Genomic DNA, 17324 nt, shown 5'->3' with positions numbered 1-17324 from the left:
TCTGGGTCCAAATACTAAAGCTCCTTTGGTTTTAGATAATAACCCCAAAACATTCCACTGCGACTCTGCAAATAATGCTGTTTCTCTGTGCCTCCAACTTAGACAACATTTTAATTTGGGATTCTTTTTTCTCCCTTAATGGAGGTAACCAGTCGGGGAGAGGCACATTTGGAGCTGAATGCATTTCGAAGGAAGCATGATTGCGCACTGGTCGTATCTGGGGACTCTCTGGAGGTAAGGCTGGACCCTGAGTGAGTACATGTCTGTCTGTCTATCTGTCTGTGTCTCAGGCAAGGCTGGTCCCTGGCCGAGTGTCTGTCTGCCTCTGAGGCAAGGATGGACCCTGAGTGAGTACATGTCTGTCTGTCTGTGTCTCTGAGGCAAGGCTGGTCCCTGGCCCAGTGTGTCTGTCTATCCATTCCAGTGCATCAAGGGCCTCTTGAGTCAAGTGCCTTTGCCCATTCGTGCTGATTTTAGGCAGTTTTCCATTTCGTAGCAGTGGTATCTGCTGCTCTGGAAAGCAGCCCCAGCCTGAGGAGATGTCAGAGCTGGATCACAGCGATTGTTATTCCTCCTTTACACATGGAGAGCCTGAAAGCTGGGCTGGGTCACGGTGATTGTTACTCCTCCGTTAAACATTGAGAGCCTCAAAGTGCTGCAGGAGACCTGGAGGAGGAGCGACAAGAGCCTGTCCAGCGCCTTGGTTCTGGCTCTCTGTCGTCTCCATGTTGCATCCGCTGGAGCAGGAATGTCCAAAGTAGCTTCATGCCTCGTTTTCTTCACACATGTGGCCCCCGGCTGAGGGAACTGTGGCACCGGGGCTGGTGGGAGCCTCCCCCTGCACAGCTTTTGCACAGGCTCCTGGACTTAGTCGTCCTGGACCTCTGTGTTGCTAGTGTCCCCAGAGCAAGCACTCCAAGAAATCTGGCAGAAGGTGCCCCAGAACGTCACCGGGTCACATGATGTTTTTCAAGAAAGTCACTAAGGCAGCCTGGATTCCAGGGGAGGGGGATCAGACCAGAAGGTCATGTTGTAGCTCAAATCATGGAGGATTCTCTCTGGTACTTCAAGTGGAAGAACTTCCCTGGGCAGGAGAAGGATGGTTCCATGTTATATAGAATTTCTTGCCATGATTTTTATATTTTCCCCTGTCTGTGAGTCTTGTGAAATGACTCACAGAATACTGAAAAGATTGAGAACTGTGGCGTCTGTTGGCGTTGCTCCCATGATTTTGCACTTTCTGCATTACACAAATCTGGGACAGTGTTGTCGACCATAAGGCAAAATAACACAGGCTTTGTTTTCCAGGTTTGTCTAAAGTACTACGAGCATGAATTTGTGGAGCTGGCCTGCCAGTGCCCCGCCGTGGTGTGCTGCCGCTGCTCGCCCACCCAAAAGGCCCGCATTGTGACACTGCTGCAGCAGCACACAGGGAGACGCACCTGCGCCATCGGTGAGAGCCGCCCACCCTGCTCACGGGGAGGTCTCCAGAGAAACCCGTAGGCTGACATTGATGGGCAAAGTTTGTTCTATCTCTAAAACTAGACTGATTTCATTTCCATTCATGGAAGTTTCTGAAATAGCTTCCGATGGTAAAAATGAAAAACGTGATGATGGATGGGGTTTTATTTTATTTCACTTTTCGTGCTTCGCAGGTGATGGAGGAAATGATGTCAGCATGATTCAGGCAGCAGACTGTGGGATTGGGATTGAGGGAAAGGTAGGTTTGCCCTTTTATCAATACATCAGCACACACTCAGCACACAGTCAGCACACATCAACACGACTCAGCACATGCTGGGCCACTGTACACTCAGCACCTACTCAGTCAGTGCACGTCAGCATATGCTTAGCGTACACTCGGTCAGCAAACACTCAGCACATGCTTGGTCAACACACATCAGCACGTGCTCACCACACAGCACACACGGCACACGCTCGGTCAGCACACGCTCAGCGCACAGCACACACGGCACACGCTCGGTCAGCACACATCAGCACACACTCAGCGCACAGCACACACTGGGCACACGCTCGGTCAGCACACATCAGCACACGCTCAGCGCACAGCACACACTGGGCACACGCTCGGTCAGCACACATCAGCACACGCTCAGCACACAGCACACACGGCACACGCTCGGTCAGCAGACATCAGCACACGCTCAGCGCACAGCACACACTGGGCACACGCTCGGTCAGCACACATCAGCACACGCTCAGCGCACAGCACACACTGGGCACACGCTGGGTCAGCACACATCAGCACATGCTCAGCGCACAGCACACACTGGGCACACGCTCGGTCAGCACACATCAGCACACGCTCAGCACACAGCACACACGGCACACGCTCGGTCAGCACACATCAGCACACGCTCAGCGCACAGCACACACTGGGCACACGCTGGGTCAGCACACATCAGCACATGCTCAGCGCACAGCACACACTGGGCACATACTTGCTCAGTGCACATCAGCACACGCTCAGCACACACTCGGCACACGCTCAGTCAACACATATCAGCACACGCTCAGCACACAGCACCACTCAGCACATGCTCGGTCAGCACACATCAGCACGTACTCAGTGTACAGTCAGCACACATTCAGCACACATTTAGCATACTACACACTCGGCACACACTCGGTCAGCATGTGCTCAGCACACTTGGCACACTCGTTTAGCACACTACATACGCTCGGCACACACTCGGTCAGTGCACATCAGCACGTGCTCAACACACTGGGCACACTCGTTTAGCACACTCGGCACACGCTTAGCGCACGTCAGCATGTGCTCAGCGCACACTCGGTCAGCGCACGTCAGCATGTGCTCAGTGCACACTCGGTCAGCGCACGTCAGCATGTGCTCAGTGCACAGTCAGCACACACTGCACATCAGCACGTGCTCAGCACACACTGGGCACACTCATTTAGCACACTCAGCACACGCTTAGCGCACGTCAGCACGTGCTCAGTGCACAGTCAGCGCACACTCGGCACACACTCGGTCAGCGCACGTCAGCATGTGCTCACACAGTCAGCACGTGCTCAGCACACACTGGGCACACTCGTTTAGCACACTACACACATTCGGTCAGCGCACGTCAGCACGTGCTCAGTGCATGCCTGGTCATTTTACACTCAGCACATACTCATCGCATGCTTGGTCAGCACAGTCGGCACATCCTCAGTGAGCGTGCACTTGGTCAACACGTGTGGTCAGCACACAGTCAGTCAGCAGAGCCTGAAGAGCCTGGTGTGTCCCCGGCACTGAACTGTACATTTGAATAAAGGAGGAATTGGTCAGAGTCCCCTGCTTTGACCTCACATTTCATAATGTCGATCCTGCCACATGCATTACAGCCCAGCCCTTGGCAACTTGCTGTTGGCGGAGTGGCGTACAGGGAGGTGTCACTCTTAGTCACCTGCCCTAGGGCTCAGCTCGGATGTCAGCAGATCCCCCAGCGAGCCTTTCCGCGGCCTCCCTCCTGTTTTCCACACGCGCCATTCTCTGGTTGCCTGTGTCTCCTGGCCAACTGAGCTGTGGTTTGAGGTTCGTCTTCCGTGCCAGCTTTATCTGTGTTACTCTCTCCTTCTCCACAGTCACTTAAATACTAATAGACACACCCAGAAAGGCCTGGAAAATTCACCCAGCTCGAGCAAGCGTGGCTTTTTCCTTGGCTACTTCGTTTTGTAAAATGCCTTACAACAGCGTTGTGAGAGAGGGGACAGATTGTTTCTTTAAATATGGAAAAACAGAGAATCGTCTTGAAGAAGCCCAAGATTATAGGGGTGTCCTCCCACAGGGCTGGCCCGTGTCAGATCCTAGGGGTGTCTTCCGACAGGGCGGGCCCACACTCGGATCACAAGGGAGTCCTTCAGCAGGGCTGGCCCGGACTCTGCAGCTCTGCTGACTCCTGTGACGCCTGTGGTCTGTCGGAGCCGAGCTCTCCTGCAGCACTTGTGAGAGCCTGGGCTGGTGCTGGGGGCTCTTTCTGCTCCTGTGCCTAAGACCATAGGACCTGTCCCCATCTACGTAGCTGAAGCTTTAAAAGTTCTGCAGAGAGAACTTCAGTCTTTGTAAAATTTAGGCTGAGTTCTAAAACTCAGCTTTTGGAGTCTGATTTCCAGCGTCCATCGTGTTTGAAAAGGCCCCATGTACTTTTCTTTCAGGAGGGGAAACAGGCCTCGCTGGCAGCCGACTTCTCCATCACACAGTTCCGGCACATTGGCAGGCTGCTCATGGTGCACGGGCGGAACAGCTACAAGAGGTCGGCGGCACTCGGCCAGTTCGTCATGCACAGGGGCCTCATCATCTCCACCATGCAGGTACTAAGCCTTCTGTGCTGGCACCCATGGAGGGCAGGGTCCGGGAAGGGCAGGGTCCGGGAGACGGGGCTGCTGAGTGCTGCTGGAAGTACCTGGGCTGTGCTTAGGAGTTAGCGAGGCCCCTGAGAGGCTTGGGGCCACAGGTGCTCGTGGAACTGACGGTTGTCTTCGTCTGTGGGCTCTCTCTCCAGGCTGTGTTTTCCTCAGTCTTCTACTTCGCATCCGTCCCTTTGTATCAGGGCTTCCTCATGGTGGGGTAAGTTACACTCAGCACCTGCCACTCATCCAGGGGAGGACTTCTATTTTGAAAAAAAAACAAAAACAAAACATATATAGAAGATTCTTGATACAGTCATCATTTAGAATGAATACTACTGACGTAAAAACGACATTTTACTTGGGTGAACTTCAAGACAGCACCTGCACACTTGTTCCTCCTGGGATTTTCTTATTAGATTTTGTTTTCAAGTGGAAGCCATAGTTTGTGTCAGGAACTGTGTCGGATCTGAGATTTTTAAAGGGTCCCGTGGCAGAAGGCGGAGGGGCAGAGTGGCCACTGACAGGCCCTCCCGGCTCTCTGCATCCTGCCCTCCCCTGGCTGGGGCTTCATCCTGCTGTGCAGCGTGGCCAGCAGCAAAGAGAGAACAGGAAGTGCAGGGACATGGCGTGGCATGCTTCGAAGCAAACACTGTCGGTCTCTCCAGGGCAGGAATGGAATCTCATTTTCAAAGATAACAGCACCAGGGCTGGGCGCGGTGGCTCACGCCTGTAATCCCAGCACTTTGGGAGGCTGAAGTGGGCGTGGGTGGATCACCTGAGGTCAGGAGTTCGAGACCAGCCTGGCTAACATGGCGAAACCCTGTCTCTACTAAAAATACAAAAAATTAGCCAGGCGTGGTGATGTGTGCCTGTAATCCCAGCTACTCAGGAGGCTGAGGCACGAGAATCGCTTGAACCCGGGAGGGGGAGGTTGCAGTGAGCTAAGATCGTGCCGTTGCACTCCAGCTTGGGTAACAAAGTCAGACTCCATCTCAGAAAACAAAGACAACAGCACCAGTGTCTTAGAAAAGGACACCAAAAGCGCAGCAGGCGTGCGATGTGCATTGAAAGCTGAGCTGATTTTGCCGCTGTATCTGCCAAACAGGAGCTTCCTGTGAAGAGTGAATAGGTGGGAATTTCTCTTTTCCTCCTCCTTTGTGGTTATGCCTAGAAATGAAATCAGTGTGACTGTTGGTGTTGGCAGGAAACTAAAAGCAGCCTCTCATCTGCCGCTGACCTCCCTGACCTCTGCAAAGCTCATGCCCACCTTAACCAGGTTCCACTCCACAAAGAGTCTCAGAAAATACTTTAATAGTAACAGCCACTGGCCTCGATGCTCTTGGCGTTGAACACGCTTTCATCCTCACCTTGTCCCCACTTCATGTGAGAAAAGTGAGAGACCCAGAGAGCTCAGGAACTCGCCCGTGGGAGACCCAGCTCAGACCTGAGTCGTCAGGGGCCAGCGCCGGGTGCTGCTCCTCACCGTCACGCAGCCACCGAGCTTACCCCAGGTCCACAGAGAAAGAGAGTCCTTTCTCCCTGCAGAGCTGTTTCTAGTCCACAGTCTAAACACCGTTTCACTTGACAGCTCCCTGAATCCCAGGAATTCCTCACAATTTTAGCAAAATACAGGGAAATATGAGTCTGTGCGTGTGTTAGGTTTTTGTTAAATGTGAGGTTCTCTTAAGTCACCTTTTTCCTGAGTCAGAATCACTGAGAAGCGCCCCCATCATCCTGAGCCATCCAAGGAGCATGCACAGAGCCAGCACTTGGGTCTCTGCCTTCCTTCTGTCTCCAGTCTTCAGGTCCTCTCTGTCCTCTGGCCTCCACACATGATGTCCCCTTGGCCTAGACCACTGCCAGATGTCCCCATTGTCCTTGCTTCCCTGGGAGCACCCCCCCACCCAAGGTGCACCGTCACACCCCCAGGCTGCACAGTTGTATTGCCAGTTAGCGTCCTATTCTGCGTGCTCTACGAGGGCAAGTCACAAGATATATCGGGTCCTCGTACCTGCTGTGAGTTTGTCAGCGTGAACTTCAGTGCGTGCGAATTTCAGAGGAGGGCCAGACTCTGGTGGATTCTACGCCCCCCACCTCAAGCCTCAGGACAGCTGAGCTGTGAGGCTCACAGCTACCAAGACTCCTGGACCACCTGCCTCGGACTCCATGTCCTTTGCCTGCACGTGTTAGCACCGTTCCAAGATAACAGCAGCCTGTCCTGTGGTCTTAAAAATCACTTTGAATAAAGTAGGTAAGAGCCTAGGGAAACCTTCGCACGTGTCTTCAGGCTTCTCTCACCCCTAGCCCTTCATCTTGGCACAAGTGCCTATGTTTTAGGCCCCTGCCTGCTATAATCACTCAGGGAATAACCCCCATGATCGGAAGCATTGCAGACTCTCTTCTTGTGGCCCACAAGGAAAGTGCCGTCATCGGCCCTGGGCTCTCCTGGCCACTGAGGCTCCCTCAGCCCCAGTATGAGGTAGCACAGGACAGCACTGTGCGTCCATGGTGTCAGCTTGAGTCTTATTTCATGTCTCTACGTGACCAAAGAATGTCTCAGCAACCTACCAACTCATAGCCCATACAGCCGATGGAAATGGTGGTAGGATTTGTGCTAATACTCTTAGCTTTCCGTGAATTCCAGTAGTGTTTCCTATAGTACTTCAAACAAAGGTGAAAAATCCTAAAGGTACAATAAGTGCTAACTCTTTTTAAATAAGTTTTCCCATTGCCTACATCTTTACAGTAATTATTACATTAGTTACTTTTTTTTTTTTTTTTTTGAGACAGAGTCTTGCTCTGTCACCCAGGCTGGAGTGCAGTGGTGCGATGTCAGCTCGCTGCAACCTCTGCCTCCTAGGTTCAAGTGATTCTCCTGCCTTAGCCTCCCAAGTAGCTGGGATTACAGGCATGTGCTACCATGCCCAGCTAATTTTTGTATATTTTTAGTAGAGACAGGGTTTTGCCATGTTGGCCAGGGTGGTCTCGAACTCCTGACCTCAAATGATCCACCTGCCTCAGCCTCCCAAAGTGTTGGGATTACAGGCATGAGCCCCTTTGTCCTGCCTAGTTACTTTTAAGTAGTATAGAATTTGCACAGTAATACTGATTGCATCTTGAGTTTGAACAGTGTGTTTCTTCCTTGGAAGTCATAGAAAAGCATAACCCTTCTCACCTTCTTTCATATTTTAAAAATCATGGATTTGAAACATTAAAAGGAAAATGTGGGGGACCATGGAGATTATTCTTTAAAGAACTACTGCTTGGGTTAGTGAGACCTGTGCCTGCCTCACAGCCCAAGTGCTCTGCAGCGTCCCCAGCTCCTGTTCCTACAGCTCTTCTTTATAGTGCGTTTCATGTAAAGTAACTCTGAGTGTCCGTCACAAAAGAAACGTCTGTGACTTTCTTAAGCACTCATACTCTGAATTTAGGTGGGAGCTTTGGAGGGGCGATGCCTTTAGTTAAGCTTCTTTGAAAATAAATAATGAGTTTGCCTTCATCTAGAAAATAAATACCAAGAAGTGAGCAAAACACCAACATGATGTTTTTACAAAATAACATCTAACTAGACCAAAATCATGTCTATGATAGAGAAACTGGCTCTAGAACCTAGAGGACAGTTGATAGAATTTAATTCCACAAATACGGTTTTCATCTGCATTCATTTCATCAGCTCTGGAGGGAACTGTTGGCCCAGGTGACTTTCCTGAAGCAAGAGGCCCCAGGAGCAGGAAGGACTAGGCATACTCAGTGCACAGCAGGGAAACCCAGGGAGGGACCAGGGACCATGGGGGCCACGAAGGTGGTGATGGGGAAGCCCAGGGGGATGGGGCAGCAGGAGGGGCTAGGAGAGACAGGACAGCCTGGGGAGGCTCCTGTGACCCCCAAGCCCACCCTGCCCTTGCCCCCCAAGCAGGCCTGGGGAATGCCATGCCCTCCCCCAGAAAGAGAGCTCCTAGGCCAGGTCCTCATGGGGAACCTCTGTAGGGTGCAGCATGGCGCACTTTGGCAAGTTGGAGGCTCTGAGAGAGACTTCTGATCTCATGAGCCCACAACTCATGTTCCATGAAAATGCTTTGGGAAACGCTAGTCTGAACTGGCCGGAGGTGTCTCCCCAGAGATTCTGGCAGCTGCCCGCGAGGACCTCACACACAGCGCCATGTCATAGCAGCCATTCCTGGGTGTGGGTTTTCTTTATACCCTTGCTAGTGACTCACATGGAGAGCCTGTGAGTGCTCTCGTTAAAGTTAGATTGAACCTTAATTGAGCACCAAGAAGGTGCATGACATTCCGAGAGAGAGCTCTGGGCAGGAGGAGCACAGGCAGGTCCCTCAGGGAGCTGTGTCCAGACCTGCAGGAACGGGAGGCTCTGTGGGCTTATCAGAGAGGGTCTTGAGAACTGCTTCCAGCCGTGATAAACAGATTTATCTTCCAAGCCTAATCGAATGGAAGACACATGAAACAAATGTTTTCAGACATTGGATAAGAAGCAGTGGGGAGGGGGTGCCTCAGAGAAGAGAAACAACTCTCCCACGTCTAGAACGAACAGCCAGAGGGCCTCGAAACCTCTGTGTTTCAAGAGTCCTTGTACCTGCTGTGAAGTCTGTCAGAGTAAACTTCAGTGTGTGCAAATCTCAGAGGAGGGCCAGGCTCTGGTGGGTTCTAGGGCCCGTCAACCTGTGCCCAGATCGGCACAGACTTCCTAAGCACGAACATCATGATGCACTGAGAATAAACTAACATGATGGACTTCATAAAAATTAAGTTTTTGCTCTTCTAAAGACAGTACTAATCAAGTAAAAAGGCAGACAAGAAGAAAATACTTTCAGTACATATCTTCAACTCAACGATCAAACAACTCAGTTTTTTTTCTTCTAAGATGAAAGATTTGAACATCCATCACAAAAGAAGACATAAGAATGGCCAGTAAGCACAAGAAAATGTATTTAACATCATTAGTTACCAGGAAAGATAAATTTAAGCCGCAGAGAGAGTTAAGGCTCTGCCACCACGGAGGCCAGGCCGAAAGGCCGAGTGGCGTGTTGGCAGGTGGGCAGCAGGGTGGCACTGCTGGCGAGAGTGCAGATGGTCCAGCCACTCCAGAAAGCAGGCTGGCAGTTTTTATGAAATTAAACTTTTTGCTGCCCCATGCCCCAGCAACCTCCCTCCTCAGTGTTCACCCAGGAAAAAGGAAAACACTCATGCTTCCACGCAAACCGGCACAGGGACTCTCACCGCTTCAGCTGTGATCTCTACAGACTGGGAGCTTCCATGCAGACCGGCACTGGGACTCTCACCGCTTCAGCTGATCTCCACAGATTGGGAAAACACCAATGGCCATCCACCAGGGGGTGGAAGAGCTGCACTGTGTCCATAGTGTGAGACGCTGCCCTGCAGCACAAAGAAAGCAGAGGACGCCCTCTGCAAGGTGGGCGAGCCCCGACACCACTGGCCTGGAGAGACCCACCCGCAGAGAGCAGAGACCACCCGGAGATAACAGCCAGGTGTTAGAGAGCCTGCAGGGAACACGCATTTATGTGGGACTCATGGCAGCAAGGGAGGCAGGGGTCTCCCACCTGGCTCATCACAGGCCTCCTCCTTGCGGGTGACGGAGATGCTCTGCGTCATGGTCACATGGCGGTTCCATGACACTTGTCAAAATTCATCACATGCTGAAAGTTATACCTCAAGAAAGTAGGTTTATGAAAAGGAGGCAGCAATGGGGTTTTTGTTGTTAAAGGTTGAAGAGAGAGGGAAATTTCTGGCATAAATAAAGCAAGAGTTCTTATAAATGTGCTGTACAGAAATTGTGACTGCACGTGATCCTTCCTGGTGGTGTGAGTGAGTCACAAGCCACACGGCTGAGTATCCGCATGCCTGTGTGCACACAGAACAGGATGCTCTCCCCTCAGCAGGCATCGCGAGGGGATGGCCCACCATCTTTCCTCCTGGTTGGGCTCTTCTTGAATTATTTGGCCCTGTTCCTAAATTCTTTTTTTTTAGAGATGGAGTCTCGCTCTGTCGCCCAGGCTGGAGTGCAGTGGCGCGATCTCGGCTCACTGCAAGCTCCACCTCCTGGGTTCACGCCATTCTCCTGCCTCAGCCTCCCAAGTAGCTGGGAGTACAGGTGCCCGCCACCACGTCTGGCTAATTTTTTTGTATTTTTACTAGAAACGGGGTTTCACCATGAGCCAGGATGGTCTTGATCTGCTGACCTCGTGATCCGCCTGCCCTCGGCCTCCCAAAGTGGTGGGATTACAGGTGTGAGCCACCGCGCCCGGCCCCTGTTCCTAAATTCTAAGCAGTGTGGGAGTTGTTCAAAGAAAGTTAACAAAAGTAATTAAAGATTTCGAGGAAAGTACAACAGTGTTGCACAAGTTTAACATAATAAAGAAATCAAAGATTGAATTTCTGGATAGAGTTCTCTAAGCATGTAGATATTTAGTGCCCAGAAGTAACCCATCAAGAAAACAGAATGATGTGAAATAGACTAAAAGTACCTTAGAAGAAAGTGTTTCATATGGAACCCACAATAGTTTTAAAAATGGAACGGTCTGCATTTAGTGACCATGGAATCTCAGTCATATTAAAACAGAATATAGCCTTTAGGTATCTGCATGTTTCAAGGCTAAAATATAACGTGGTGTCATAGGTGTTTCTGGTTCTCTGCCACGGGGTAACTTTCCCAACTTGAGATAACTATGAGAATGCTTTCTCATAGGTGACAATGTCATTTAACAACAACAACAAAAAAAACCCAGCCAAGTGCAGTGGCTCATGCCAGTAGTCCCAGCACTTTGGGAGGCCGAGTTGGGAAGATTTCTTGAGGCCAGGAGTGTGAGACAAGCCTGGGAAACATGGCGAGACCCCATCTCTACAAGAGAACATTAGCTAGGCATGGTGGGGCATGCCTGCGGTCCCAGCTACTCGGGATGCTGAGGTGAGAGGATCAGCTGAGCCCAGGAGGTGAAGGCTGCAGTGAGTTGTGATTGCACCATTGTACTCCAGCCTGGGCCACAGAGTGAGACCCTGTCTCAAAAAAAAAAAAAAAAAAAAAAAAAAAACCCAGCCCCACTTCCGGCCCAGCTCCACTTCCAGGATGGTGGGAGGTGAGGTAAATGGGTTCCTCCCTGCTCCTTCTAAGTTCAGCTGGAAACTGTGAGCATCACACACAGAAGTCTCTGAGTGGGGAGCGAGGTGAACAGAGGGGGCAAGGGACGAGGCGACAGGAGCTCCCCGGGTTTTCCAACAGCTGGAGCTGAAGGAGCCGGCAGCCTGGAAACACCCATGGGTGCAGAAATTTAAAATTTGAAAGTCCCAGTGAGGTCCCAGCCTCTCCAACCACAGGTCCACGAAAGGGGCGCCAGGAAGACAGATGACTTTCAGATGATCGTCACTCTACTCCAGCCAGACGCCAGGGAGGGGCTGTGCCCTCCTCCCCCTCCCCAAAATGGCAAGTAGAGAGCTGGAAGTGCCACTTCACGGGATGCAGCGACGCACTCGGCATCTCCAGGGTGATGGAATGGGAGAAGGCAGGACTCCATCCCCAGTGAAGGGGTAATGAGTCCCTCATTGTTGGTGGAGGCTGCACGGGGAGCCTGAACCCCTGCCCCTGCACAGCAGCAAGAACAGTGCCCTCCTCTCCCCACCAGAGCAGGGTCAGCACCCTTCAGAAAATTCAGTCTTTACCCGGAATGTCAGGGTTTCCATCAGAGTCCCTTGCCATACCAAGAACCAGGAAGATTTCAAGGTGAATGGAAAAAAGACAGTCAATAGAAGCCAGCCCTGAGATGGCAGAGATGCTAGAATTCTCTGACAAAGACTGGGAAACAGCCATTACCAACATACTGGGAGCAAATGGCAAAATAGAACAGCCCAGCAGACAAGATACAGAGCAGAACCAAATGGAAATCTTAGAGATGAGAAATAACCCAGACAAAAAATGCCATGACTGGGCTCAGCAGCAAAATAGAAGGGACAGAGGAAGGACGCAGTGAACTGGAAGATAGGAAAACAGAAAGTCCTCAGTCTGAACAAGAGAGAGAAAATTGAAAGAAAAAATGGATCAGAGCCTCAGGGACAGCAAGATGGTAACTGTACCGTTTGTGCCGTGGGAACCCCGGCCGCTGTACCGTTTGTGCCGTGGGAGCCCTGGCCGCCGTACCGTTTGTGCCATGGGAGTTCCAGGGGAGAAGAGACCGGGCAGGCTAGGAAAGTACTTGAAGGAATAAAGACTGAAAACCTCCTAGATTTTGCAAAAGACATAAATGTACAGATTCAAGAAGGTAAGCAAACCCTGAACAGGATAAAGTCAAAGAAATTCACACCAAGATAATCATAATCAAACTGATGAAAACCAGAGACAAACCCATTGAAAGCAGCCAGTGAGGAGACGGGGTACGTTGGGGATGACTGGAAACCGTGCAGGCAGAGGGACTCAAGTGCCGGAGAAAGGCCCCATGGGCACGGGACGCTGCAGCCAGCGAGGGCCACTTCCGGAAAGGAAAGGGGATGTTGGCAAGACTCGTGTCCAGCAGTGCTTAAAGAATCTCCAAGCTCAGCCATGAAGGAGCAGTCCAGTTAGGAAAAGGACAGAAGGCGCAGAGACGGCCACCGTGTGTGTGAGGGGACGCACAGACCGCAAGCAAGCCGGTGAAATGCCTGCATCGTCAGCCACAGAGACCAGGTTAGACCACAGGACGCTCTGCCTCACACCTGCCAGAATTGTGGGGAAGAGTCACGGAAACTGGATAGCTCTTATATTGTTGTAGGAGTGTAAATCCTACCATCTGGAAGATGTTTTAGCAATTTCTTTGAAAAACTATACCACTACCATGTGACCTAGCACTCATGCTCCTGGGCATACCATCTCACTCGATACTCCTGTCCAAAATAAATGGAAACATCGCCAAAAAACCTGTGCAGTGAGTATTTGCAGCAGTTTTATTTGTGATCAAAAACTAGGACTAACCCAGATGTACTTCAGTGGTTAAGCAAACTGTGGTTCATTTGCCTGCCACAAAATGGTAGTCAGCAATAGAAAGAAATTAGCTACTGATAACAGCAGCAACCTAGATGAATCTCCAGAGAACTGCGCTGTGTAAAAGATGCCAGTCCCCGAAGTTAACCTGCTGTACAGTTTCATTTGCATAGCATTCCATTTGCATAGCATTTCATTTGCATAGCATTCTATTTGCATAGCATTCTTGAAATGACCAGATTAGAGATGGGGAACGGATTCATGGTGGCCAGGGATTAGGGAGGAGGCAGCAGAGGGAAGTGGTTGCAGCTACAGAGCAGCCGCAGGAGGGACCCTGGTGTGAGGGGTGTCCTGGGTCTGGAGGTGTCCGTGTGAGGGACCCTGTGTGAGGGGTGCCCTGGGTCTGGAGGTGTCCGTGTGAGGGACCCTGTGTGAGGGGTGTCCTGGGTCTGGAGGTGTCCGTGTGAGGGACCCTGTGTGAGGGGTGCCCTGGGTCTGGAGGTGTCCGTGTGAGGGACCCTCTGTGAGGGGTGCCCTGGGTCTGGAGGTGTCCGTGTGGATCCTGGTGGTGAGGTTCACACTACAGTTATCTAAGATGTTACCATTGGGAGAACTGGGTAAAGATCACAGAAGATTGTTCCTGACAACTGCATATGAGTCTACAATGATCTCAACATAGAAAGGTAAACATTTTTAAAAATCATTCTTCTACCCGTAAGCATTTGTGACTTATAGAACATGCTGCTGTGCTCTGAGATAAATACTCAGTCTCCACAGTCATCTTACTTGGTTGCCAGCTTACTTTGTTGGTTCTTGTGGAGTATTTTTTGGTGTTTTTGAAGCTGTGACCTCTAATCCAGAGGTCTGTTTGTAGCTGTGTGGTAGAAGTTTCTCAGGCCCATTGCACTCCGCTCTTGGTCTTGCAGGTACGCCACCATATACACCATGTTCCCAGTGTTCTCCTTAGTGCTTGACCAGGACGTGAAGCCGGAGATGGCGATGCTCTACCCGGAGCTGTACAAGGACCTCACCAAGGTACGGGCCTCAGGCAGGCTGTCTGCCTCACGACTAGCACCCACGCCGGGTGAGAAAACAGGCCAGTCAGGAGGCATTTCCAAGCATTTTGTGAAAAACGATTCTCTGTCCTTCAAGATGTTTTTTATGTCTCCTAATTATTGTTGGCATTTTCTCTTGGAGTTAAACTGCAAAAGGGGAAAAACATCTCAGAGAAAAAAATTTCTCAAATGTTTGCAATAAAGCTCTAATATCATACATAAAATTAGAATTGTAAAGGATGCTCTAACCATTTGCGGAACTTTTGTGAAGTGAGCTCACCAGATGTCAGAGAAGAGCTCGCTTTGTAGTTTCTGTAGAAAGGCTCCCCCAGACAAGGTCACTGCACCTGCTGCAGGAGTAGCATTCCAAAGCTGGGGAACCCATGGGCTGCATGTTTCCTGTGTATTTCCAAGTTTGTCAGTAGTTGTGGATTTCAGAATTATACCTGAAAAGTGATAACATGTGTCTGTCCCTGGGGTCCATAGACTATTTTTGCAGTGATGCCACCAAGAAAAAAATCCATCCCAGAAAACTTCAGTCAGCTGAAACTCTGAGAAAGATGGATTTATTTGGCTTAAAACTGTGCTCTGTTAGGATTAAAGGAGGCTTTGAATTTATCATATTCTTTACGACAACATATTTTATAGCATAGAACGTGTAAGGATACAGGGTAGAAGAGAGGCTCAGCTCTGCAGATACAAATCATGGTAACTCTGGTATTTTCCACAAAGCTAGCTTTTTTGAACCAACATTGAGAACAAAATCCACTAACCGCAATTAAATTTACATTTACAATCGAGAAATGACAGGTGTCTGAAATTATCAACTCAGTTTTTTTTTAACTTTATTATTATTATACTTTAAGTTTTAGGGTACATGTGCACAATGTGCAGGTTTGTTACATATGTATCCATGTGCCATGTTGGTTTGCTGCACCCATTAACTCATCATTTAGCGTTAGGTATATCTCCTAATGCTATCCCTCCCCCCTCCCTCCACCCCACAACAGTCCCCGGAGTGTGATGTTCCCCTTCCTGTGTCCATGTGTTCTCATTGTTCAGTTCCCACCTATGAGTGAGAACATGCAGTGTTTGGTTTTTTGTCCTTGCGATAGTTTGCTGAAAATGATGGTTTCCAGTTTCATCCATGTCCCTACAAAGGACATGAACTCTTCATTTTTTATGGCTGCATAGTATTCCATGGTGTATGTGTGCCACATTTTCTTAATCCAGTCTATCATTGTTGGACATTTGGGTTGGTTCCAAGTCTTTGCTATTATGAATAGTGCCGCAATAAACATACATGTGCATGTGTCTTTATAGCAGCATGATTTATAATCCTTTGGGTATATAGCCAGTAATGGGATGGCTGAGTCAAATGGTATTTCTAGTTCTAGATCCCTGAGGAATCACCACACTGACTTCCACAATGGTTGAGCTAGTTTACAGCCCCACCAACAGTGTAAAAGTGTTCCTATTTCTCCATATCCTCTCCAGCACCTGTTGTTTCCTGACTTTTTAATGGTCGCCATTCTAACTGGTGTGAGATGGTATCTCATTGTGGTTTTGATTTGCATTTCTCTGATGGCCACTGATGATGAGCATTTTTTCATGTGTTTTTTGGCTGCATAAATGTCTTCTTTTGAGAAGTATCTGTTCATATCTTTGCCCACTTTTTGATGGGGTTGTTTTTTTCTTGTAAATTTGAGTTCATTGTAGATTCTGGATATTAGCCCTTTGTCAAATGAGTAGGTTGCAAAAATTTTCTCCCATTATGTAGGTTGCCTGTTCACTCTGATGGTAGTTTCTTTTGCTGTGCAGAAGCTCTTTAGTTTAATTAGATCCCATTTGTCAATTTTGGCTTTTGTTGCCATTGCTTTTGGTGTTTTAGACATGAAGTCCTTGCCCACGCCTATGTCCTGAATGGTATTGCCTAGGTTTTCTTCTCGGGTTTTTATGGTTTTATGTCTAACATTTAAGTCTTTAATCCATCTTGAATTAATTTTTGTATAAGGTGTAAGGAAGGGATCCAGTTTCAGCTTTCTACATATGGCTAGCCAGTTTTCCCAGCACCGTTTATTAAATAGGGAATCCTTTCCCCATTGCTTGTTTTTGTCAGGTTTGTCAAAGATCAGACGGTTGTAGATATGCGGCATTATTTCTGAGGGCTCTGTTCTGTTCCATTGATTTATATCTCTGTTTTGGTACCAGTACCATGCTGTTTTGGTTACTATACCCTTGTAGTATAGTTTGAAGTCAGGTAGCATGATGCCTCCAGCTTTGTTCTTTTGGCTTAGGATTGACTTGGCGATGCGGGCTCTTTTTTGGTTCCATATGAACTTTAAAGTAGTTTTTTCCAATTCTGTGAAGAAAGTCATTGGTAGCTTTATGGGGATGGCATTGAATCTATAAATTACCTTGGGCAGTATGGCCATTTTCACGATATTGGTTCTTCCTATCCATGAGCATGGAATGTTCTTCCATTTGTTTGTGTCCTCTTTTATTTCATTGAGCGGTGGTTTGTAGTTCTCCTTGAAGAGGTCCTTCACATCCCTTGTAAGTTGGATTCCTAGGTATTTTATTCTCTTTGAAGCAATTGTGAATGGGAGTTCACTCATGATTTGGCTGTCTGTTTGTCTGTTATTGGTGTATAAGAATGCTTGTGATTTTTGTACATTGATTTTGTATCCTGAGACTTTGCTGAAGTTGCTTATCAGCTTAAGGAGCTTTTGGGCTGAGACAGTGGGGTTTTCTAGATATATAATCATGTCATCTGCAAACAGGGACAATTTGACTTCGTCTTTTCCTAATTGAATACTCTTTATTTCCTTCTCCTGCCTAATTGCCCTGGCCAGAACTTCCAACACTGTGTTGAATAGGAGTGGTGAGAGAGGGCATCCCTGTCTTGTGCCAGT

The 17324-nt window shown here is 49.2% G+C and overlaps 1 protein-coding gene across 4 annotated transcripts in view; it reads left to right on the top strand.

Moving 5' to 3' along the window:
- The window catches only part of ATP9B (ATPase phospholipid transporting 9B (putative)), a 302366-nt gene that overhangs the window by 263736 nt on the left and 21306 nt on the right, over positions 1-17324 (top strand). For all 4 annotated transcript variants that reach the window (XM_003280182.4, XM_030810244.1, XM_030810246.1 and 1 more), the window contains 6 exons: positions 145-234; positions 1309-1453; positions 1656-1720; positions 4180-4335; positions 4527-4591; positions 14281-14389. In XM_003280182.4, the coding sequence (XP_003280230.2) occupies positions 145-234; positions 1309-1453; positions 1656-1720; positions 4180-4335; positions 4527-4591; positions 14281-14389 (630 nt within the window). The remainder of the gene's footprint in view (positions 1-144; positions 235-1308; positions 1454-1655; positions 1721-4179; positions 4336-4526; positions 4592-14280; positions 14390-17324) is intronic.

This window comes from Nomascus leucogenys, chromosome 4 (genome assembly GCF_006542625.1).
Source record: "Nomascus leucogenys isolate Asia chromosome 4, Asia_NLE_v1, whole genome shotgun sequence".
NCBI lineage: Eukaryota > Metazoa > Chordata > Mammalia > Primates > Hylobatidae > Nomascus > Nomascus leucogenys.
The sequence above is the reverse complement of the archived record's forward strand: the minus strand, read 5'-3'. Positions and strand labels throughout refer to the sequence as shown.